The sequence below is a fragment of the Gymnogyps californianus genome, chromosome 3 (assembly GCF_018139145.2).
Source record: "Gymnogyps californianus isolate 813 chromosome 3, ASM1813914v2, whole genome shotgun sequence".
NCBI lineage: Eukaryota > Metazoa > Chordata > Aves > Accipitriformes > Cathartidae > Gymnogyps > Gymnogyps californianus.
Window position 1 is genome coordinate 30,186,179 of NC_059473.1, and position 24,954 is coordinate 30,211,132.

The 24,954-nt window shown below is 40.5% G+C and overlaps 1 protein-coding gene across 1 annotated transcript in view; it reads right to left on the reverse strand.

The window, feature by feature from the left end:
• SRBD1 (S1 RNA binding domain 1) overlaps positions 1 to 19,515 on the reverse strand; it is a 135,019-nt gene extending 115,504 nt beyond the window's left edge. Inside the window, exons 1-11 of the mRNA XM_050894954.1 lie at positions 19,451 to 19,515; positions 19,164 to 19,274; positions 14,281 to 14,471; positions 12,861 to 12,943; positions 12,306 to 12,462; positions 10,946 to 11,308; positions 9,295 to 9,461; positions 7,434 to 7,551; positions 7,156 to 7,294; positions 4,202 to 4,298; positions 2,635 to 2,770 (exon numbers count right to left, since the gene is read on the reverse strand). Of these exons, the coding sequence (XP_050750911.1) occupies positions 2,635 to 2,770; positions 4,202 to 4,298; positions 7,156 to 7,294; positions 7,434 to 7,551; positions 9,295 to 9,461; positions 10,946 to 11,308; positions 12,306 to 12,462; positions 12,861 to 12,943 (1,260 nt within the window). The 5' untranslated portion in view covers positions 14,281 to 14,471; positions 19,164 to 19,274; positions 19,451 to 19,515. The remainder of the gene's footprint in view (positions 1 to 2,634; positions 2,771 to 4,201; positions 4,299 to 7,155; positions 7,295 to 7,433; positions 7,552 to 9,294; positions 9,462 to 10,945; positions 11,309 to 12,305; positions 12,463 to 12,860; positions 12,944 to 14,280; positions 14,472 to 19,163; positions 19,275 to 19,450) is intronic.
• Between the last annotated feature and the right edge of the window lie 5,439 nt (positions 19,516 to 24,954).

The window sequence follows — 24,954 nt, forward strand, 5'->3', positions numbered from 1 at the left end:
GCCTCTAGCTAAACACATTGAGAACACTTGTCTGTGCGCAGTCACGAAAGGAGTAGAGGTGGTCTTCAAAACAGTGAATTTTGCAAGTGTTCTTCAAACACAGCTATTTAACTTGCAGTCCTGGGGGATTAGTAAATTTTATAAATCCCTCTGAGTGTCAGGCTTCCCTATATCTTTTTTAGGTATAACCTTCTTCTAAAAATCCTGAACCAAAACTAGAGAATTTCTTCACCTGAAGACATCTACATCTCTCCCAAAGCACATTCAGGAACACATTTTTAACCAGCTTTTTGGATGCAGAAAAGAAGTATTTCTTAAAAGTCTTAGGTGAAGGAGAAACTAAAGACTTTTAGGTATTAAAAAGGATGATTATAACCCAAGAAAATAAAAGAGAAAAAAAATGGTAATTTGCATCAGCAGGGTAGTAAGGTCAGGTAACAAAGAAATTGAAGGTTATGAGGAAGGCTTTCGAAAGTACGGTTTAAGCTTAAGGAAGAAATGGCAGATAAAATACTTTTTCTTTATTTATTTCATCATCAAAACACAAAAGGGAGACAAAGAAAGGAACTGGAAAACTAACAAAGAACCGATAATCAACAGAAATGAGAAGTTACAGTATTTTTACAAAATAGGGAACCCTGCAAACTGCACATCTTGGAGATGATCATAAAATGCATTTTTTTTTTCCTCAATTAGTACAAAAGAGCCCTGACATAACCTGGGCCCTGAAACCTCAGTGAAGCACAAACAACTCAGACTTTTAAGATTCATAATAGAGAAATATTCAATGTGTTAAAATAGTCAATAGCAGTAATATACAGATGAAAGACAACATGTAAGAATGCAAAACCACCCCATTATTACAGGACTACCAGCTGCAAGAACAGTGGTTATTACTTCACTGGAGAGCCAGAATGGGAAAAGAAAGAGGCATTAAGGTTAGTGACAGACACAAGGAGAAATAAACCAAAATAGATCGAGTTAATCTTAACATCAAACAGAAACTAAGGACACATCCTGGATAAGAAACAGTGCAGCCACACGGTCAGAGTGCTGACCAGGTTTGGGAAATCCGGCTGTAGCTAAGCAACAGTTTTCCTTATGTAAAACAAACAAAAAAAAGGATGCCTTGGACAAGAAGTCAATCATACCATCATCCCAGGAAACACTCGTACACCCAATACACGTTGCATATCTCAGTATTCACCACTCTCAGTGCATGAAAAAGTAAACAGTCTTTGACAGCCAAAGTATTCATTCAACAGTAAAGCACCCAAACAAAAAATCCATACAGCACAACACTTAGAATCTACAAATCTTTGTGATATGTCACCACAGTAGTCTTAGATTGCTCTATTGACTTTTCCAGACCCTCTAGAAGCAAGTTTTCACCAAATAATTACTGATATAAATACAGTAAATGTTCAAACTTATTACAAAGAGAACAACTACAGGTACCTCTTCAAACATCTAGAGGCCTGTCTATTAAAATCACTTGTAGTTATTTAGTCTTTCACCTAACACCATCCATATTGGGGCAGGGCAGGGGGGTGGGGCGAGGGTTTAAAATTAGCCAATACATGTTGTGAAATACTTTTTGTAATAAATTTATTTAAAAGGAAAAGGACATTTCTGGTTGGAAGCAGCTAAAAGGGTCTTTGTGTGGTTTTTTGGTTTGGTTTTTGGGTTTTGGTTTTTTTTTTAAAGCTAGGTAATTGTAATCAAAACAAGTGACAATTCACTTGGTGATTAGTTATGAATCAGCGCAAAGGTCTTGACAGTTGCATTGAGTGCATCACACTTCAGCCTTTGAACTTCAGTAACAGGGGCAGCCTAGCTATCAAGTCATCAACTTCTCATCGGCTAGTAAGTTTGCTTTGTCCCTCATTTCTTTTTCTAGTCATATAGGTCTAGGCTTGGGGCTTAGGATAACCAAAGATGCTTCGCTGAAGGGAATACTGATGACTTGCAAAACAAACCCGTTTTTGGGGTAATGCATGGGATGTTCCCCTGAGCTGCTTTTTTAGGTCATCTTCAATTTCATTTTTCTGGATCCTTCCCTGATACTTCTCACCAGTTTTACCTGACAGGTTTAGTGTCAAATGGCTTAGAGCACTCTGACTCAGTGCTGCAGCAAACATCCAAAAGAAACAAAGAATAAGTTTATCCAAGTTTGCTTCAAATACTTACACTCCAGCCAAGCAGCTTCCACTACTATGCCACTACTACCCCAGTCTCACCTCTACAGACCATGATTATTGCTTAGCCTTTATCCCCCTCCTGATAACACTTGCCATGCACTTGTCACCAGGGGAAGGGAGGGAGGACATGGCAGACACTGAAAATAAATCACAGCAGTATTGAAATCTCTGATACATAAGTCATTATAAATATTTTTTAATGAGAATTAGACAATAGGCATACTGAATAAGCAGTCCTTTGCTCAGTTTCTTAAGACAGAAATTAACAGCTTAGTCCTGCATTTCAAGAATTTGAAAGTCTCTATTACCTTTGATAACTGAAAAGCAAAATCAAGTATCTTTAGAATCAGTTTTAAGCAACAAAATTCAAAAGCAAAGCCGCCTTTGCTATAGTTAAAGTTCTAAGAAAGAAAATACAAATTTGTAGGTGTACCTGATGATGCTGAATGTTCTTTATATTACAAGAAAACTCATGGTACAGTTGGAATTTATCAATATCTTTTTCATTTCCACTTTTGGATGACACTTTTGCCAAGGCTGACTGGATACAAATGTACCTTTGCTGACATCTGAATAAAAGAAACAAATGTTAATAAGGTATTTTAGCTAGAAACTTGTAACAAGTCATTAGTGCTTGTATTAAATAAAAGTAAAGTTTGGAGTCTGCCCAATTACAAGTTATGCTAACTCTAATTACCTGCAGAACTGTATTACATATCTTAATGCCGAGACTGACATAACATATACTGACTGGAACATATCAAGAGAGGAAATTCAAGCAGACCTCAGAAAAAGCTGAACACAGCCCTTCTCCTGAAGGGAATGGATACTCAAAAGCCACCATCTGCACTTCAGTTTGGTCAGTTATTGGTTCAACTTCACACAACAAATTTTGGGAAGTTGCAAAAAAATCATAGTAGTTATCTGTTTTATACAAATGCAACACCTCTCCTGAATCTACCCAGGCTCAGAATTAATTTCTTGCTTTGAGCACTTAACACCCATAAAAGTTTTCATTATTTTTAGGATTAACAGGGATCCCAAACAGATAGCTTCCTGAATGCTCCTCATGGTTATTATACATACAACACACTTTAGATCAACAGGATACATCTGTAGAGCACTGCGTATCCAATTAAGGAGCTTCTAGTGGTCAAAAGAATGAAAGCGATAGTCTGATAGTGACAGCACATCCTTTACAAAACAACCCCTTCATTGAAATTATCACATTGCTGTGCTCTAGCCTTTTGATGAAGTTGGCCATTACTCACGATAAACAGCAAACAAGGGTCAACTAAACAGAACTGAGCTGATTCAGACCAACACTGCACGCTCCTAAGGCAGCACCTGTTCTTTGACAACCCTGTTCTCTGGCCCAGATGGTACACAGCAGAGGAAAAATATAATAAGCAACTATTACTCTGTAACACCAACCCCTGGACATTACAACCTTGAAGTCATTATGTAATGTAAGAAAATTTAAATTCAGCTAACACAGTCAAAGGATCAATAACTCCTGCTCTAAAAATAGTCATATTTGTTTGCCTTATTGACTACCAATGCCAAAATCAACCATCACTGCACACTAATTACACTGACTCGTGTCAAGCGGTAAATATTGGAGCAATAGCTTAAGCAGATGCATCTCTGAAAAGTTATAGCTTGAAGGAAATGTAAGGAGAGAAAGCTTTCCCTTACAGATCACTAACTGCAAGGGAGATTGGCTCTATATGGAGCAGAGCCACAGAGAATTTTTCACTCTTTGGGAGTCACAGCGTCATGCCATGCTCACAGCAGATCTCTCCTCCACTGATAGCCAGATGGGTAGAAAGGCTAAAGAATGTACCTCCAGCACAAGTGAAGGAATGGACCTAAATCAATCTCACAGTAACAATGTTTTCACATCATTAAAAAAAAAAAGTTAGTTATGTATCTGCATGCGAGGAGACTGAATCTTACCATGTAACCAGGAAAGTTTAGAAAGCAAGAGTCAAACTTACAATTTCCTGATAAAATCCAGTGTGTCTTTATCTTTAGCGAAGATGTCAGCTAAAATATGCTGTACTCCAGCCTCTACTTCCTGGATAGTTGAAAGTCCTTGGAAGAAAAAACAGTTAATAATTATTAAAAAAAAAAAAATATGAAAAATTACTTTACACAAGCACTAAGAAAATACATACAAGCTGAAAGAAAATTGATGCAAGATATCAGACTGATTTGCAGAGGTTTCAATGAAGAATCCTAATTCATTAGAATTTTTTTTATTAACTAAGCTTCCTTTCCAAAACATCTGAAACCATTATATTTTTAATGAGCCTAAAGTGACCAATGCAGTATCGTAAGTCAAAATGACATTAAAATGAGAGAAAAGTAATAATTTTTTTACTTTGATGCTGACAGATCTTAACATTTGTGATGCAAATGAATTATTTACAACAGTAAAGTTGGATATTCATGCATAATTTTTGAGGTTGTAATAAAATGAGTAATTGCAGCAGAAGTCTACATGTTTTGCTACCGATATGGAAACTGCCTAAAATCTTTGCAGGCAATCCTGTCTTTTCTCTGTCTAATAGTTTTATATTTCCACTGGCTTGTAGCAGGAGTTTGCACAGTGACACAGTGAGTCAGGGTAGGCTCATCTTCTCCCATGAAACACTGTTCAAACAGTGAAGTTACAAAATGTCTCCATAGACAAAGTATTCTAGAGAGCTGATAACAGAATCATTCAGCTTTCCAACACACAGAACCATCCCTCACTTCAAAAGACCAGAAGAGGTGGCACAGTATTCTCCTTAGCACAGTGGTTGAATTGGATCAGAACCAGGAGGTAACGAAATAAAACTGACATCTTGTATTTTAAATCAATATATGTAACCCTGTTTCTAGCAACCGTCAGTAACAAATGCTTCAGAGCAAAAAGCAAGAATCCTAGAGCTGGCAGATGCAGAATTAACTGTCTCCTTCAACACACATTATTTTTCACTCTGCTGTCTGATGAACTACCAATATCTTGAAAGAGCTTTATTAACACCATTTTTAAAAAACTGCATAGCTCTAATATTTGTATTGAATCCAGAACCCTGCTTCTGATTGGACTATAGAGTTACACACTATTAAAAAAAAAAAGTAATCTTGCCCTTTTTTAAGAAGGGGAAGCTAAACTTACCTGCCAGAAAGAAAATAAAAATGTGAGAATAAAAATATGTTATTAAATGCCTGAACTGATCAGAAGTTGTGGAATTTGGATCCTTACATCTACGAGTTAGTGTTTCTTATGGTAAAAGTAATGTCATGTCAGAATACAAAGCTAAGGGGAATTATAAAACATGCACTACATTGAATATGAACTGAGACACTTCAGTACCAGAAGTGTACGTGGCAACATTATTTTAATTCTAGCAGAGAATTTGAATGAGATAGAATAGGCCAAAACCAGTCAGGATTAAAGAAATAACCAAAAGTTCCCATTCAACAAGCACCACTCACATGGGCATTTTACTGTGTCCACTGCAAAAACAGGATATGCTTGTGTAATTAGAGAAATATTGGACCATGCATACAACTAAAAGGAAGAACAAAGTTTTCTGGTGAGCTTGCTTCCTTAACTTTCAAATATCTGGCTTTGAAACATGAACTGCTGTTTTTATTTCAGTTTATTTTCAGTATAAGTTTAAAAACACTGAGAATTTAAAAGAACTGAATATTAAGATTTGATGAAAACTTTTCTGTACAGCAAATGGCTCATCCCTTTAAAAAAAAAAAATCACTCTGATCTCAAGCTGTATATAGGTTGTCAAACTGGCTCCCAAGTTGATAAAAGTGACCCAGTTCATAGATGTATGTACTTTGATGCACCTTTCAAATGAAAACAATTATATAAACCTAAGCAACATTATTTTTAGCACAAAATTGAAAATAGGTGTACTGATTTTCAAAAACCGAAATGTTTACGCTGCAACAAACAGCACTTCCTTCTGAATGCACCCTAAATAATTTATTTGAACTTTCACCGTGAAGATTTTCTTTTGGCTCTTTAGATGCTGGCAGAATAGTCAGATATGTGATTGCAATATACTGCTGTATGATGTAATGACATATGCTAAAATGCAGTAATGAAACAATCGGAACACTTGGTAACTGATTTTCAATGCAAAGTTAGGATCATTTTATAAACAACATTTAAATAAAATAAAAGAACAACTGAAGTGGGAAGAGTCAGCCTCACTAAGGAAGTTCAGCACCTTTATGTTAAAATTCAAAAAGTAAGTGTTGGGGCAGGGAAGAAGAAACGTACGTCTCTATTTTAACACGATACAGAAGGTTGCAGCAATCTTCGTATTTTATTGTCAGAGATTGCCCCCTACAGATTCACCCATAACTGCATTCACAAAGAAATACAATTCTGCAGTCTGTGTGTGACAATCATATCGTTAAAGTTCCTGCTCAGATTTCAGAGACTACATCTTCTCCAACTCCTACTGTCATTCAGTAACAAAAACTCTCCCACTCACTCTCAATCACCAGGGCCAGTTTTTATTAAGATATGCTTTGATGGGTGACATTTACTTCAGTACAGAATATGAGCATAAGCCCCTTGTACAATCAGCGTTGAATCTTCATTAAACAAGTCAAGTAAGAGTAGAACCATGGAGAGGTCTCAGGTGTGCAGGGCAGTTCCCTCTCTTACCAGTAAATACAGATGTCAACTATAACATCTCCAGACTTCTGTCTCTTGTATACCAGAATTATTACTATTTACAATACAAAAAGATAGGAAAGGTTGGAAAGCCATGGCATTAAATGTAAACTCTTACCCCATGTTGCTAAAAGAACTGTTGAATTTAAAATAGCTGCATAACTTCCAGCAACATAAGAACAATTAAAGTAATTCCCCTTTTAAAATATTTTCAGACATTTAGGACATTACTGCTCATAGAAGCAGAGCACTTACCTTTGGTATTGGGTCTAATGTAAGAAAAGAGATTGAGTTCCATAGGATTCTGCAGGAGGGAGAGAGCAGCAGGTTCTAATCCCAGTTGCTTGGCCCTCTGGGCTTTAGTGCCTTTACTCCCAGTTTTATAAGGTGCAGACTTAAGACAAACAAAAACCACAGTCATTAAAAGGCAAGGAAATATTTCAGTCATGCTATGTACTTTGCATTATGCACTATTTAGTTACACAAGATTACATTTAAACTAAGGATGATCTGAAGAAGACTAGTGTACTGACCACATGGTCTAATTCTTCCAAAGTTCTGCAATTTAATAATGCTGTTAAAAGGCATCCGGATAATTTCCCTTCTTTCTTCAACTTCTGTATCATTGTATGCGTCTTCTTCGCAACAGTACTAAAATGCAAGAGATTGATATTAACAGTCACATTTCATGGTGGATTAAAAAGGCTATTGATTGTGATCTTGTTTATTACACTGCTGAAGCTCTCTGAAAGCCCTGAAGATTGTATCTCATGCTAATCCTCAACAAACCAAGTCTGATAATCCAAAAGAGTTTCTAACTACATGCTGGTTTTGGCTGGGGTAGAGTTAGTTTTCTTCAGAGTAGCTAGTATGGGACTAGTTTTGGATTTGTGCTGGAAACAGTGTTGATAATACAGGGATGTTTTAGTTATTGCTGAGCAGCGCTTACACAGAGTCAAGACCTTTGCTGCTTCTCACACCACCCCATCAGCGAGGAGGCTGGGGGTGCACAAGAAGCTGGGAGGGACACAGCCCGACTGACCAAAGGGATATCCCATACCATAGGACACCATGCTCAGCATATAAAGCTGGGGGAAGAAGAAGGAAGCGGGGGACATTCAGAGTGATGGCGTTTGTCTTCCCAAGTAACCGTTATGTGTGATGGAGCCCTGCTTTCCTGGAGATGGCTGAACACCTGCCTGCCGATGGGAAGTAGTGAATGAATTCCTAGTTTTGCTTTGCTTGCATGTGTGGCTTTTGCTTTACTGATTAAACTGTCTTTATCTCAACCCACGAGTTTTCTCACTTTTACTCTTCTGATTCTCTCCCCCATCCCACTGGTGGGGAGTGAGCGAGCGGCTGTGTGGTGCTTAGCTGGTGGCTGAGGTTAAACCACAACAAACTATTACTCTTTCTCCAATTAGTTCAAAACGGTATCAAAATATCTTGTGGTAGCTTTAAGAAAAATCATCAAACAATACCAACAGTCATTACTGCTATATAAATTTTTGCAAGATTACTGGCCTGGAAGCCAAATAAAAAGGCCCTAAGTTAAATCCATGTTGATGAGCACTTACAGCTGTAATTCATACAAAGGTAGTTCTGCAGCATCAAGTACAGGGTACCAGATTTTAAACTCTTAGACCTTCAATAAGATACCTGTGAGCAACTGCAAGCAGCAAAGGTATTTTGTTATGATTTAAATTACTTGTTCAGACAAGAACTCTCTCAGGCCACTTTCCCTCTTTGGAAAGAATCTCTTGCTAGGGGATAGCAGGGAGTACAAGGAGGAAGCCACCATGCTGCCAGAACAGCTGGCAAGTCTGTCCCCTTGCCATCTCAAGAACACATATAGCCACCCAAAAGCAAGAGGAATGAGAGCAGTCTCATCCACCCCCACAGTGGGCTTTGCTCATCATTTCTTTACTGCAATGATCTGGGATAGTTTAGCCTGCCCTCCTGGTACACTGCAACCTCAAGTAGTGCTCTTCACTAGAGGCTGTGCTGCTCCAAGCAGCAAGCCAAGGGATTCTTAGTGATTCTTTTTCAAAGGGTGCAGCTTACATCTAATGAGGCTACATATCTCCAGAACATATAAACTACTCTTTCAGTAAGAGTTTTTTCTCTGCCGTTTCAGTAAACTGCAGAGCAATCAAGACCTTAATTTTCATTTGGCAATTAATAATGCTAGATTTCTTGTTACTTATAGTAAAAAAAAAAAAACAACACCACAACAGACAGGTATCAAGCATAATTACCTCAGTTTTAAACTTTCTTCTTTAGGAGTTCCTTTATAATTGTAGTGTGTACAAAATGCCAAATTAAGGGACACAGAAGCAGCAGCCGGCTGTTACTTACCTGCCCCTAGATACCTTCCTGTATTAGCTTACTTACCGTAGCTCTTCCAATGTTTGCTGCACTTCTCGCAAGGCATCGGCCTCCAGATTATTGATGAGCTCTTTTCGATACCGAGCAATAAAAGGAATTGTGTTTTCTTCTTGAAAGAGGCGAATTAAGTTTGCACATACCCATGGTTCAACATTTGTTATTTCTGACAAGGCCTGTCAGAAGCAAAAAAAACCCCAAACACAAACTTTTAAGAGACATGATAGATTGCTTTAAACAGCCTCTCACTCAACGTTCAAAACCACTCCCAGAATATTATGCTGGCCAGCAGGGACTACTGTCCTCCCTAAAACAGGATGCCAGGCTTCCCATGCATCCAGCCACCACACCCAGTACTTCAGAAAGACATGCAGCAACCAATGTTTCCAGAAACTTGTAACTACAGAAAAAAAATGCAGGAAGGAGTACCTCTTGGGAACAGCAAAAAACCAACCAAACAAAAAAAATCAGAAAAACAACAAACTGCACATGGCAACTCAGAAAACTTGGAACTTTTTTTTTTTTTTAAACCAACACTGACATACCTCACAGTTAAACAAAACAAGCAAAACCCACAAACCCAGAGCTGATCCAAATCCCACTCCACCAATAATTGGAAACTAGCATGACATTACTAAAGGTTTCAAGATGAACCAAGCCTCACAAAGTTAAACATGATTTTGTACAAATTGGGCTTTCTAAAGATAAAGTTACAGTTTATCAATACGTTATCGAGGGCAAAATATATAACTACCTTAGCTTAGTAACATATTTACTATCATGGTTTGTTTGTTCTTTACTACAGTTATTCCCATAGATGGCTGATTTAAAAGCCTTTCAAAAATTTTATTCCGAAGCCTAAAAATATAACAACTCCTGCACAGTCATATTCACTGCTTTTAGAGCAGCAATACATAAAGATCAAATTCTCCATCTGCATTTCCAGGAACAATTTAGAAGACTCAGGAACAAAATTTTACACCTTTCTTAAGCAGGTAGTACTAAGGATGATGAATAGAATGTGCCCAACCTATTCCTATTCTGTTCATATTAAAATCTTCCATAACCACATCCAGCGTCCCAGAACAGGAACTATCCTAAAACTGTCTTCACCTAAACGGCTTCAAAGTTAACATCCTACAAAAACAAAGATGATATCTCCCTTGATGTCACTGTTGTTCCAAGAATGCAATCTCCTCCTTGATGGTACTGTAAATTGATATATACTCTCAAATGAGTCTCTACAACAAAATGATCCACACTAACTAAATCTTAAATTCTGAAACTGTGCACACAGACATCCCAAATCTTTCAGCATCCCTTCCTGCAGGAGTTTCAGTTGACTATATCCACAAAAAAATCCATGCATGATACAGAAGAAGCGTGCAAACAGTTACAGGCAAGCTTTGTACTAAGGACTGCCTAAGCCACAGATATTAGAATAATGTTAAAGTTTGAAGTTTTAACAGTTACCAACCAACATTTATATTTATACATGTATTATGACAATTTAAGCAGAGGTTAAATGACTACTTAACAGCACGACTCTCTGATACTCCAACTGATGCCAAGAGGACTGAAATTGTATGTTAAGATTCTAAGTGCTAATTATGTAGGAAATTGTTTCATTGATACCTCAGAAAAGGAAAAGATCTCATACCTGTACAATATCCCAGTTCATCTCAAATTCTTCTTTTACTTTGTTGCCTCCTAGATTTTTAACTAGCTTTCCTTCAGGACATGTCGTTGACTTAATCTTTTTAAAAGGTGGTTCATCAAATGCAAAATCCTCCTCAGATTTCTCATGTTTCACTTGATTTCCCACTACAGGAACGCTTGTTGAGGGTTTTTCATCACTCTCTAAACTCTTTACGTTCTTCCCTTGGAATGAATTTATTTCCATTTTTTTAGGCACTTCTGGCTTTTGATTTAAAGTTTTTGGTTTAGTGCCTACATCTTCTTCCTTAGGTTTTAGAAGTTGCATTCCATTATCTTCTGCAGGAGCAACAGGCAAGGATATGTCCTGCCAAAAAGGCATTGAAACCATATTAAGCATTGACTGTTACTAACTGGTTCAACATTTCAATTAAAACCTAGGAAGACTCGATACTAGACATCATTTTCCCAAGTGATGTCTCTGTCTGGCAGGGAAATGACAAGCCAGAAATCAAGTAACCTGAAATACATCTTGCATGGAGGAAAAAATACAAACATACCCAGCAACACTGTGATTTAAAAGATCAAATAAAATTATCCTGGAAAGACTTTGAGCTCTCCTTCAGAAGACACTGACCTACAGTCCTTGCCTCCACTCATCTCAAGAAAAGAGGGAACAGCAGGGCAGGGAAGCACTCTTCTAATGAGGTGTTAGGTGCAGGATGGGAACTAGAACTGAGATTTGGTCTGCTAAGATATTGTTTAACCTTGGACAAGCCACACCTTCTCTCCTGAATTTCCCCAGAGATCATCTTCAGAAGCCAGAAGGACTGGCTTATGTCATGACCTGACCTCTGATGTTAATCTTTGACAGAAGTAAGTAAGTTCTGATAGAAGTGCATCTTACGTTCGTCATAATAAAACTGCGATCCTTACTGGGTCGAACAGCCATGCAAGGAAACAGAAGTACATGCCTTCTTTTTGTTGTGGTACCCAGCTTGTGAAAAGGTAGAAGACATCAAAGATGCAACACACAGAAACCAGAGATATTAGAGTGTTTAGTTTTCATTATAGAAAGAACAGAGGTATTTATTTACTTATTTTTGTTGTTGAAAGAGATCTCCAGGGAAAACCATGTCCCATTACCACTGGCCAAAATTTTAAAGTAGGGCCCGCCCTTGGATCTGGCACACTTAAATATGTAAGAAAGCCATGTTTATGAAATACACTGAATATTCACAGTAACAGTAGAATCAGATGAGCTGATCAGACTCAGGCAACCGAGCGAACCAGATTTGGAAAAATTCTGCTCATGTTACTTGCCAACCACAGTAATTAAATGTCTCTTGCTTACAGATACTCACCATTTCCTCTTTTATTGCTACCTTCTTGACCTTCTTCCTGGCCACAGCTGACCGTGGAGCAGCAACTTTTTTAGTTTTTGCCTCATTTTTCTTTGGCAACCGAGATCTCTTGGCGATTTTGCTTTTTGGCTCCCACTCCTCCTCTGATTCAGAGCTCCTGAAAAACAAATGAGTAGACAATATTGCTTATGAGAAGAATAAAAAAAAAATACATAAGCAAACCAGTCTGAGCGTTTTCTAGCATGAAAGGAAGTGAACAGGAAAAATGAACAGAAAGGTAGGCAGACTCAACAAAGATAGGTCTTTCATGTTGTTGCAGAGCTAGTGGCTAGAACAATTTACAAAGTTTTCCTGAAGCTGGTCACTGGGATGTATACATGCCTGACTCTGGACAACTGGCAATTCAGTTTCACCCTATCTTCACTGTTAGCATGAAAAGCATAGGTAATTTGTGTTTTATAATTGAGTAGAAGTTTTGTGCATTAGAACTTTTTAATCAACCTCATGCTTAGCATAAACCTTTAAAAAAAATCCTAAGGAAAAAAGTAATCTTACGAAGTAAGAAGTGAAGGTAGTTCATCATCTTCTGATGTAAGGGCTTTGGCTTCAGATTTCACCCTCCTTGGTAGAGATGACATCTGAAACAGAGGCGAGAAGAGAGAACTAGAACATCTCGTTGAAGTTGTATTCTCTTATTCAGTTGTATTCTCTAACTCACTGCCAAGTGTGCCCTCATAATGTCTTCACCAATCACAAAAGTTTCCTCTAGAGCAAGTTTGGATTTCATAGTATCCAAGAATTTAGGCCACAACAGCACACATTCAACAATCTTTTCAACAGAGCAAACAGACAAACCAGCACTATAGCCTCTCAAATTATTTTTCTCTTCAAGTGGAGGTAATTACATGGCTTGCATGTAAAGCTATCCTAGCAAAAAGAGTACTGGTTCTCAGACATATTATTGGGTGTCACTTGTATACTGTGCCAGCCTTTCCTCCTAAGAAGGAGAGAAAATAAAATTAAGAGCCAGTAAAGTGAGCTTGCATATGGTTTTGATGTGAATAGGACTACAAGAAGATTTTCCATCTAGAATTTCACCTTTAAAGACTATCCGTCGCTTGTATGCATAATAAAAACGATGATTTTGAAAGAGCTGCTCATTAACATAGAGAAAGTGCATAAAACAATTACCAAAGGTAAAAAGGGAAGGCACTGACATTCTCCTGACCCAAGATTCATACCTACAATAGCTGCATTTCAGTTAATCAGTTATAGAATTTTTGGCAATGGTTGGGCCCATGAATTTCAATAATCATATTTTGCAGTTTTAGTTAGAGAATTTTAAGTACCCTCAAAATTTTAGCTGCCAGAAAATTAGAATTAAAAAAACAAACTAAGAAAAAAAACCCCAAAACCATAAGGCATTTCTATAACTATAAAATTCATAAACATTTTACTTGTACCTGGTACAATTTCATCATTCTTCACATTCTATTCTCCACCTCTTGTACTGAAATTTTTCGCACCTTGACCTTTCATCCAGCCTTACCACTGCAATGCAAGCCTCACAGTCCCACGTTTGCACGTACAAACTGGATAAGGGTTTTGCCAAGTGGCACTCAACTCAAGGGCGAAACGCTCTTTAATCCAACTTCATTCTGGCCTCTGTTCAAGCACTAGAAGCATAACTACTGTTATAAATTACTTTAAGCAAGTTTTCCTTGCAAAGCAGTACCAGAATTTAAGCGACCATTTTCAGCATCACAGTGGAAGGAGGACCGTTGAGGCTCACATCAAATAGCCCTAGCCATTAGCTTGCTTGCAAAACACCTTCTTGTAGCAATCATCATGGTCAGTAACAGGTCAGCATTTCTCTGCTGTTCCACTGACTGAAATCCCGTTATGTGACTGGTTAGAATACACGTCTACCACAGGAAAACACAAATCTCCACAGAACACAAAAAATATTACTCACCTTATTAGCTTCCCAGGTGATTTTTCACTGTCAGTTCTGAGACACCTGCAACTTCAGCCACTCTGCTTCTCTGTTTTCCTTTGTTCTTTATAGCTGAATGGTCATTATCATAGTCCTGAATTAATTATACATTTATTCCCATTACCTCAGAGGCATGAAAATAATGTTTCCATTTTATATTGTACTTTTATCTGTGAATGGGAGAAACAAAAAACATTATTCATGTTTGCAACACCAAGATTTCCAGAATTAGGTAACATTAGAGCCAGATGGATCTCTGATCCATTTTCTGCAGGCACTGGGACATTTTTCACATGGTTAGGTCTCACAGTTCTGTTTTCAAACTAGGTGTTTAGCTTACAATATCACTATCAGTCATGCTTCTTCAGCTAATCCGACTAGGTGGATATTTTTTAGTATTCCAGGCAATTTTGGAAGCCAGTGATCAGTTTTTAAACGCTCTAACCAGCTTCTTCATAGCTACCCATTGAATCATAGCAAGAAAGAAGGAAAAAGCCAACATGCGTCTTCTCTCACCTGAGGTCAGCACTCCCCCTACGTAACACTGCTCTCAACTTCCCTGCCAGTTCTGGACACTCATGATATCACCATGATAGTTTTAGGGCTTACCCAAAAGCCCAGGTAAAAGGAAAGCCTCATCTGAAAGGTCTTTTTTCTGCTAATATTTCCCTCTCACCTCAAGTGGCCAAGGGCAGAGTCTCAAAATACCTCAACATTTGTATTGTTACATTAAGTAAGATTATGGCAAGAGTAAAGCTTACTCTATAAAGTTAATTGTACTTCCTGTGTGGTGACAGGAAGTACAACACTGGTGACGATTTAACTCTTCATATCAGCATAACAGGAGATGAGCTCCTTGGTTTATGAAACCAGGCATTTTCCACATTCTTCATGAACAGATTTGCTCCTACATCCTTAAGTCCGAGTCTACTTGTCTTCATACAATGCACTGAATGAAGCAGAATTACCACATAGCAAATATAAAAATGGAACAGGAAAGCATGAAATAGAATAGAAAGTGATATGTAATAAGGCTAAGTCTTTATGGGACACTTCAAAGTTTGTATTTTTTTTTCTTTTGATTTCTTGGATTTTCCACTTTAAAAAATAATTAGATCATCTTTTAAGTGTTTGCTGCAGTCCTTCAGAAAGCTGGAGAAGTATCAAACATGTTTGATGCAGAAGATCAAAGAAGATAAGACCAGCACAGAATCTGTCCTCTGTCCCACTCCTCAATATTGTGTCAGTTCTTGCAAGCATGTAGTGAGTTGGGACTGGCCTCAGATACGTAAACTCCAACTTTAATTATATTATTAATTTACTGACTTTTCATGAGAAGGGTGGTAACTTCATTCATAAAGGCTTTTGTACCTGCACTTAAAGTTAATTTGAACTAAGCTAAGATGTGAATCTAAAGCACAAAACTTAGTTCAGAATCACTCTCCATGAACAGACAAGCCATGGTCAGAAGCCAAAATGGAGTTATGCAGCTCAAAATAAAAGCCCAATACCAAAGAGAATCTGTGAGAAGAATGTCAAACATGGGGTATCACAAAGGAAACAAAAAGTCACGATATTTCACTGAGGTGGGGCCAAGTCATAACCACCTCCCCTTCTAATAATGTATACACCGAACTAACTGTACTTCATATTTGTAGAAAAAGAATCTTGCAGTTGCTACATATATTCTTTTTGTTTACAAAGAATCATTTTTTTATTTGAATCCACAAAAGTACTTCTGATTTGATTCCAAGTTGCCAGACAGCTGTCTGCTAAATTTTCTTCCTGAGCTGCCTGTGCTAGGGTGTGCTAACACCTACAGTAATGACTAAGAAAAACAGTCCTTCTGTGATTCACTGCAGGAGGGGAGGCAGGGAAGAGGATGAAAAAGCAACGAGTCTAAATGCCACTGATGATGACAAATAACTATTACAGATTTTTTTAAAAAAAGCTTAAAGACAGTCCCTGAAGTGAGGCAGGAAGACTCAAGAAACAGACAAGCACAGTTATGCTCCATCCACGTGGGGCATCTACAATGCTGACTGCACTGACTACATGACAAGGCAATCAAACAAGCCATTGCCTGCTCCGTGCTCTGCATCTACTGGAATATGGTCCCCCATGTCTCCTGCCTCAAGTGTTGAGGGAGCTTGGAAGAGCTTTATTCATCCTCCCACAGCATGCTGGGATCAAGATGGTGTGAAATTGGCCACTTATCTCCTACCGTATTTTCCAGATAGACCGGCCTCAGTGGGAAAAATGCCTTTACCTCTTCCTTCTCTGTTGCCTCCAGGTAACCATATTCAAAGTGAGGGCTGGTTTCTACCCTGAGGAAAGAAACTATAGCTTGCATAGATCTGTGTCCCCTTCCCAAATCCAGAAAAGTCCCATAGCTGTAGAAGAGCCAATTACAAAGCTGAAAAATTAAAAGTAACCTATTTATACCAGAGTCAGGTCAGAGCAAACCTTTTTCCCTTCCTGTGTCTGTGTTCAGTATTGCTGTACCTTATTGCAGGTGTTCACAGTGCTTGGTGTCTCCTGTACTTATCACCTGAAGGAAGTAAACACGCAGTATCCAGTGATGTGCACAAGTTATCCAGCCACCCTGTGCAGGATTTCACTGGCTTGCCAATTGGCATATTGAACTCCTACAATACAGGCTCTGTTCTAGCAGCTCTCCTCGCATCTGAGGCCAGCAAACTTCCAAGTAACATTTCCTAACACATTTTTTCTTATTTTATGTACGTTGTCGGAAACTTTGCCTTAATTTTAAGAAATTGTTGTTCTTTGAGGAAAAAAAGAGTTCTTAACAATCACCTCACCAACAGTATTTTACTTCCATGCCAGGCAACATGAGGTAGGCCCTGGAAACTTTGGTCTTGCCCACATACTTAAGCTCCCAATTCCTGTTTCATTTCAGATCTGTCCGCATATGATCTTTTGCTTCTGTGCAATAGGCTGAAACCTTAACACTGAACCGTCACACTAGACCCATAATCCCCTGTTCAAGGGAATCAAAACTCTTCTGCTTGTCCATCTCCCAAATGACAGCAGGCAGCAGGAAATATCATTGCTTGAAACACCCAAATTCTCTTTGCTTCACACACTCAGTAATCACTAATGCCTTGCTTCTCCACAAAACCCCGAACAGTTACAGCATGCTCTTCAAAAGTACTTCGCACTTAAAAATGAAAGAGGACTTTGCAGAGCTATTATGCTGTCCAGTGAAGATGAGCTGAAACTATTTAAATCATTGCTATTGTAGATAAATACATCTCCCAGGTCTACTCTCCAAATAGTTTGGCATCAGTTTTGTTGCCAGTTCTTTTGTTCCCACCGCTTCTGTTCTCTGCATCCAATGCAGAGCTCCACAATGCATTCAAGCTATCTTGATGGCTGTAAATAGCACACTTCTCCCTACCTGTCAGCTACTCATTAAAATAAGGCTAGTGTAGTTTGGTGTTGGGCCACGCCAGGAATAAAAAGTGATAGGGTAGCTCTTCTTACACTTCACTGTACAGAACCTTAATATGGGTATGCACAAAACATACCACAAGGAAGTAATCATTCCTCTGATCTCTCTCCCCAAAAAGGAGTTCTAGGCTGCATGTAGATATAAGTAGATTGAGGCTTTAAAGGCCTTATTATGTTCAAGAGCAATCCAAGTCTCATTTAGAGACTGATATTCTCTTCAACCTCCCTATTCATGCAAAGATACAATCCATTAAAAGTAAATTTCTTCATATGTGAACTCAGGTGGCATAAGCAACCGCTTGCAGAAATAAAAGTTCAATAATAGTTTAAAAGTAATTAGATGAAAAAACCCTCCCTCCTCCCCATCATTCTCTCAAAACCCCCAAAAATCCCCGAACTAGCACAAGGCTATGTTTTGTAGCTCCACCATTAGAGCAACAATTTTCAGAGTCAGAAATTGCTCCAGTAATGCTAACAGACTGTGACATCTTCTACAGGGCACTTAAGAAAAAAATTGTATTTAACAGTTGAAAGTTACATAGAAGATACTTTCACAGTATGACCAAATGAATGCCATTATGGCAAATTTAAATCTCATAACCTAACTACATTAAGTCACAAAAATCCCCCATAACTAGAGAAACATAGATCTGAATATCAACAAAATCTACTGCACCTTACAACTCAATCAAATAGATTCTTCTACCTGAAGGTACAGGAATTAACAAAGGAAAAAAAAACCAAAACCACACAACACAGAACCAAACAAACACAACACCACCACACATACACTTGGAAATTAATTTCACTTCAGTAACTGCAAAAAAACCCTCTCCAGTAGAGAAGGACACAAATTTCTAAAGCTCTTTTCCAGTTAATCTAAAGTGATGTGTTCCTTCCAGAAAGGAAATCTGTCTATGCAGGAAGCTCCTCAAACTTTGCTCTGCAGCCTCTGCTGTTCTAGCTTGAATAAAATAGCAAGGATAATAGACTTTTGCATTTTAGCTTCTTCTTAAATCACATAGTACTAACCAAACGACAGTTTATTATAATACCAAGCATCTGGGGCAGGACATAAAAACCACTACAAATCCCACATGACAAGTGAGTTTCAGACCATTATTAGTAGCAGCAGAATGGCCCACTTCAATAATTATATGTAGGCTCTCAACAGTTAGATTTTGCTTGTCATTTTAAGACACCTCCATTGCATGCTAGAATAACATCCTAAGAAGAAATCAACGTGTGAGCATACTGTCAAGAGCAAAGGGGAAAAAATGCTAAGCAGACTGATGGTAGGGATTTGTATGGAAATTGTTCTATCACTCCAGAAGGTTTTTATCACCTGTAACAACTAAGTTATACTTCAAAATATAAGTCCAACTTACTGTAATCCTCTCTAGGTTAAAGCCTTGGAGAACTCCCAGACACTTTTGCGCAGAGAAGCTGATGCAGTAGATTTCCAAGGACTTTTCCTGCACGAAGCCAGTCAGGACCACCTGAGAAAGGAGTCGCAGACACAAATCAGAAGATTCCAGTGCTAACTGGAAAATTACAGCCAGAAAGAAAGGGAGAGACATATAGAGTACACACATACAGCAAAATAGTTCCCAATGCTAATGAGAAAGGAAAAGGTGTAAGACTAGTAGGAGTACCACCTACTGCTACTACTTACAGAAGCACCACCAAAAAGGCAAACCACCAAGGCTGTGTGCTTAGAAAGCACAGTCTCTTCCAAGCCTGTTCCTATAACCAGTGGTCCCACTGAGGAAAAGGAACAACCTGCGTTATGCAGCAGCCTGTCAATGAAATAGAAGAGGTGTGCACAGGAAGGCAGGGGAACAAACACTTTCCATGCAATTTTTTAAACCACTTATCTCAAACCACCTATGAAAACAGACAGTATCTGAAACCAGGGGGATACTGCTTATGATTCAGTAACAGACTGCTACATCATATGCACCTACTCCTTTCCGCCAATCCACCAAACTAGCCATACGGTAACACTCCCATCCAGGTGAATTAAATGAGATGTCTTCACTCCTGAAGAATACGGAAGATGTGCATCTGTTCTGCATAGTGACAGCCACAGCAGAGTTTATCACACCGACAACACTCGTTTCGGAGTCTTTCAGGCACAAGGGGAGTTGAGAGTAAAGCACTGTTTGTTGCTTGGTGACTCACTACCATCCAAATCACTGCTTTTCAGTCCAGAAACATGATGGAGCTTAAAATACACTTTATGTACTTCGAAGCCCTATTCTACCGCAGGTGACACCCGACTTTCCTCAGATCCGTTGACAGCATTCAAGAGGATGGACTAATTGAGCTAAATTTCACACACACACACACACACACCCCCCATGCCTGGGAAGAGCATCAGTTCCCAGGCAGAACCACAGGAATAAGCCACCTCACAAGCCCCTTCCTGCCCTCAAGGAAGGCGGGGGCACAGAAGGCATCCCAGCGGAGGCCGGGAGCCCCACACCCTCCCGCCTCAGCCCCAGCCCGGTGGGTGCCCCGGCCCCCCCGGGGCGCTGCCGCCCGCATCCCCGGTCCCGCTCACCCAACCCCGCACAGCGGGGCCGCGGGCACCATTTCAGGGCGAGGGGAGCCCCGACCAACCCTTTCCCCCCGGGATGAGGGAGAGGCTGGGAGCAGAAACGGAGGCCCAGGAAGAAAATGGGCCGTTTCCACCTCAACAACCGAGACAACAGGAAGCCCCCGCTTGCCGGCGCCGGGGCCAGCGCAGCCCCGCAGGCCGCTACCCACCCTGCCTCACCCGCGCCCTCGGCTCGGGCCCGGCGAGGGGCGGGAGGCGTCCCCAGACGTTACCCCCTGCTGCCGGCTGCCGCGTTTGAAAGGGCCGCCAGGGCAGCCATGGCAGAGCCGCCCGCCCGACGCGCCGCGGGGAGGAGCAGGAAGCGGCAGTCGCGCCGCGCCGCAGGAAGCGGGCACCGGAGGGGGGCGGGGGCGGCGGCGGCCCCGCCCCGCCCCGCCCCGCCCTCTCCCCACCGCCCAGGGGCTCCCGCCAGAAACGACGGGGTTCGCCAGCGGTGCCGGGCAGCCCCCGGGGCGGCACTGCCTATCGCGCTGCCCCGCCGCTTTCCCGCTGCCGGCAGGATCCAGACGGACGGACAGACGGCGACGGACCGCACCGCACCGCACCGCCGCCAGGTGGCGCTGGGCGCCGGAGCGGCGGCCACGGCGCGGGAGGGGCGCGGGCCCGAGCCCGAGCCCGAGCCCGAGCCCTGAGGAGAGGAGAGGAGAGGAGAGGAGAGGAGAGGAGAGGAGCGGCGGGGGGGCCGGGGTCGGCGGCGAGAAGCCGGTTCGTGTGCTGGGGCCGCGCGGGGCCGGGGCCTGTGCCTGTGGTGGGCAGGGTGGAAACCGGCCCGCCCGTGCAAGTGTGGGTGTCTCTCCCCGCGCCTCAGCGGACCTGGATAAGGGGGTCCGGTCAAGCCAGGTCTCCCGCCATCCCTGCCTCTTCAGGCGGGTGTCGGTTGCGGGATTCCCCGGGGAGGTCCATACGCAGCGGCAGCACACGCCAGGGCCTAACGCGGCCTCGAGGTGCCTCAGGTGCGACGCCGTGACGGTGTTTGGTGGTGGTTGTCGGCTCCCCTCGTCCCCTGGTGTTGATGGTTATCGGCTGTCCCCCTCACGTTGCGCGGGGTGAAGGTGTGAGGGCTGTGGGGCCTGCATCCCCGCACCTGCTGCAGTGCGAAGGGATCAGCCACCTTTCACTTAAACTAAGGGCAAAGAGTGGAGATGGAAAATGTCTAGGTTCGATTCTTGGTTGATGGGGGTTTGAAGGGTGTTAGAAACGTTTCCACTGCTTTTGCTAGCCAAAAAACCCCCACTGTAAAGTGGGGTTAGTTATTTTTCACAGGGGTATTGGGAAGCAGAAATCATTGTTATGTGAAGCTGAGATACTGTATCAAAGGTGACCACGGAAGACATAGAAATAAATACATGCCCTTTCTCTCAGCCCACTGAGTAGATAAGAGCATGTAGCTCCAAATATACATCGGATATTCGTGTTCCTTTACCCATGCAGACTAGAACTTGCATTATTTTTCCTTATGACTATACACATTTGCACTCTAGTGCTGGAAAAAGTGTCCAAGTGTCAGTTGCCCATCTTAAAGTTTCATATAAAGTTATGCTTCCCTGCAATCTCTGCATCTATTCCTTTTTCATCTATATCTGCTAAGTTAACATTCAGCAAGGATCCTGTGAAGTCCATCTTGTGTAAAGTTTAATGGGTGCTGGTTTCTGGAGCCATCACTAGAAGACCGGAGCAAGTAGGTTGTTACATTAAAGTCGCCTTTCGAGCTTCCATTACCCTAAAAGGTCTTCTGCTTTGTATCATAAATATTTGTAACTTGTGGTCATAACTACCAGCCAGCTGTCCTCAGCCTTGGAACGGCAACATCTTAAATGTAACTAAGGTGTAATAAACTTAAATAATTCATAATTTTTCATCTTGACTTTATAATAAATGTGTGTTTAACGGTCTGGAATGACTTTAAACACAATAATGTTCAATGCAGTCTCTCTCTTTCCGTGAAGTTTACCTGACCTCTATAGCTTTCAGGGGCCCGGAGAGAGACTTATGCACTTACTTGTCTTTATGCATGGGGTTATATCTCCAGTGCCAGATCTTTAGCTGATATAAACTGTCACAGCTCTGTTGATTTAAATAGGGCCTGTGATTTACACAAGTTGAGGATCTGACTCACAGACCTCAGTAGGACTGTTCACATATTTAAAGGTAATTGAGTGTGTAAGTGTTTGCAGGCTCGGAGCTGATTCACTTGGAGTTTTGTCCTAGTAAGAGCTGAGCAAAGGGTAGTTTAGTCTAATACTAGGGAAATATCCATTGCTAAGACTGAGCTGTTGTAATTTTACCAGCTAATGTCATACATATGAAATCATGTTAGAACCTCAGACAGTTTTTCAGCTGAAACATTATCATTTATAATAGGTAAGGTTCTGATTTTTTATATTTCAGATCAGATGCTGCTCTTATCCCAATGTGAAAACAACCTTTAAATATAGGAACTCAGTGCACTATATAACTAAGGACAAAAGATAGTGACTATAAATAGCTTTAAAAATCATATTTAAATACTTGGTCTGATTATATTTTGTAATACTTACAGTGAAACTTTGTGCAAAATATAAAAATACTGCCTGTGTCATCTGACTCCTTTGATGCGCTGCATTAAAATTCCTATGTCTAAGTACATATCATGGAGTCAATTTTATTTCTCTTCTATTAATAGTTTGAAATTAGGTCACTGTTCTTGTAAGGATGGGCTAAGCCTGTACAACTGATTTTAAAGAAATTACCTGTATAAAAATGTTTGGGTTCTTTCTCATGCTCTCCTACAGTGACACCGTTCCTTATCTATAATCAGCAATTTTACTGTCTGTTCTGGCATATGTATTCTACGCTGGCAGGTTTTTTTAGATTTGTTTATAGTGACCCCTGCTGCAAAAGATTAAGACTGACGTTTCTCTAAAGCTTTACAAAGGCATTTACCCAATTATTTCAGAGTTCAGTTCAAAAGAACCAAGCAGTTGTAAATTCAAGTTAAGCATATAAAATTTGAAACTCCCTAATTTGGATCATTTTCAATAAAATTAGTCTAATCATACAAGGCTTTTTTCCTCTCTTACATGTGTAGGATTTACTTTCTAATGCAATGCAATATAGTTACAAAAAGTGAAATAGCTTTTCATGTCCCAGATGTAACGCTTGTTCTTCGTGGTGTTGTTCTTTGATAAGGGCTAGACTTGACACCAATAAATCATTGTCTGAACTGCTGCATGTTAATGTATTTAGAGCTCCACTCAGGAAAGCACATGCTTACATTTATTCAGGATAGCAAAATAGTAAAAAAGCAGATTAAAGCATAGGACTAAGCTTGAACACCGATTACCCTTCTGGTTTCAGAAGGACTTAAGTGTCAGCCTATTCCAGTATTGCCCTGAATAGAATGCTTTCTCAAGCTTGGGCTTAAAAATTCTTCAGCACATGTGTATGTGCTCTTTTATGAGCAAAAGATCCACTTACACTCTGTGCTGGCCAAAAGCTGTGTAGCCATAGCTAGTGCAGCACTTAACGTGAACTAATGGGCCCTGCTAACAGAGAGTGCATGAGCTGCAGCTTTATGCTGTTACAGCTTCCTAGCAGTCTGCAGGCTGAACAAAATAAGCGTATACTTGCTTGCAAAAGACACTCCCAGGTGTAACCACGGTAAAATCTCTCATCTGTATAGTAGTATAAATGTTATCATACAAATATATATGCCTGATATGTTTTTTTAAAGCTGTGTTTAAAGAGCATTATTTAGGCTGCAAAGCCAAGCAAAAAGCCATACTTAGAGCTCCTTGTGTAATCTTTATACTGCCCTTTGTGCAAATATTTACTGATGAATGGAGGCATCCCATGGAAAATTGTGAGACTAGCATAGTGGAATAACCACAAGGAGGCAGAATTAAAGTCTGACGAGCAACCTGAATTGTCCCTTTCCCCCCCACTGAGTCCTTCATGTTGCATTCTCGGCAGCATTCCCATATGGCTGAGTGCCATTTCCTAAGTCTGATAGAAAGCTAAAATCTAAATTGAGTGCAGTTGTCCCATATCCTATGTTACCAGTGGGGACTGAATCCTGTATCTTTTCCACAGTAGCCATAGTTCAATATAAAATGACTCAAATTTGTCATTTTAGTGTAGGATAATGGATTATGGGTCCTAACAGTGGTCAGTGGGAAGAAACTCAGCACAGCTGTACTTCTTTCTCTTTTTCTGGGAGCTGAAAAATTGATGCCACCTGAAATGTCAGGAAGGGAGGTGAGCCAGTGGGGCAATCTGCTGGGTCTTACTCTCTCCTCCTTGAGAACTGGAGAAAATCCAGTCCTTCGCAGTGTTCCCAAATACTTGCCGTTGGGGGCAGATGCTGGATTACTTACGGTATGAGAGTGCAGCCTGGTTCTTGGCCATGTTGCAGGAACATGCTGAGGGTCGTATGGTCTGTACTCAGGCTTCATAAAGAATGTAATCCATACTCCTGTTTCCTACCTCAGCGCTTTGGCAGCTCATGAGTTAGCTTCTTCTGCAGCCATTACTGCTGCTTTGGTGATGGTGTGAGCTGAACCATGAGATGTTCATGT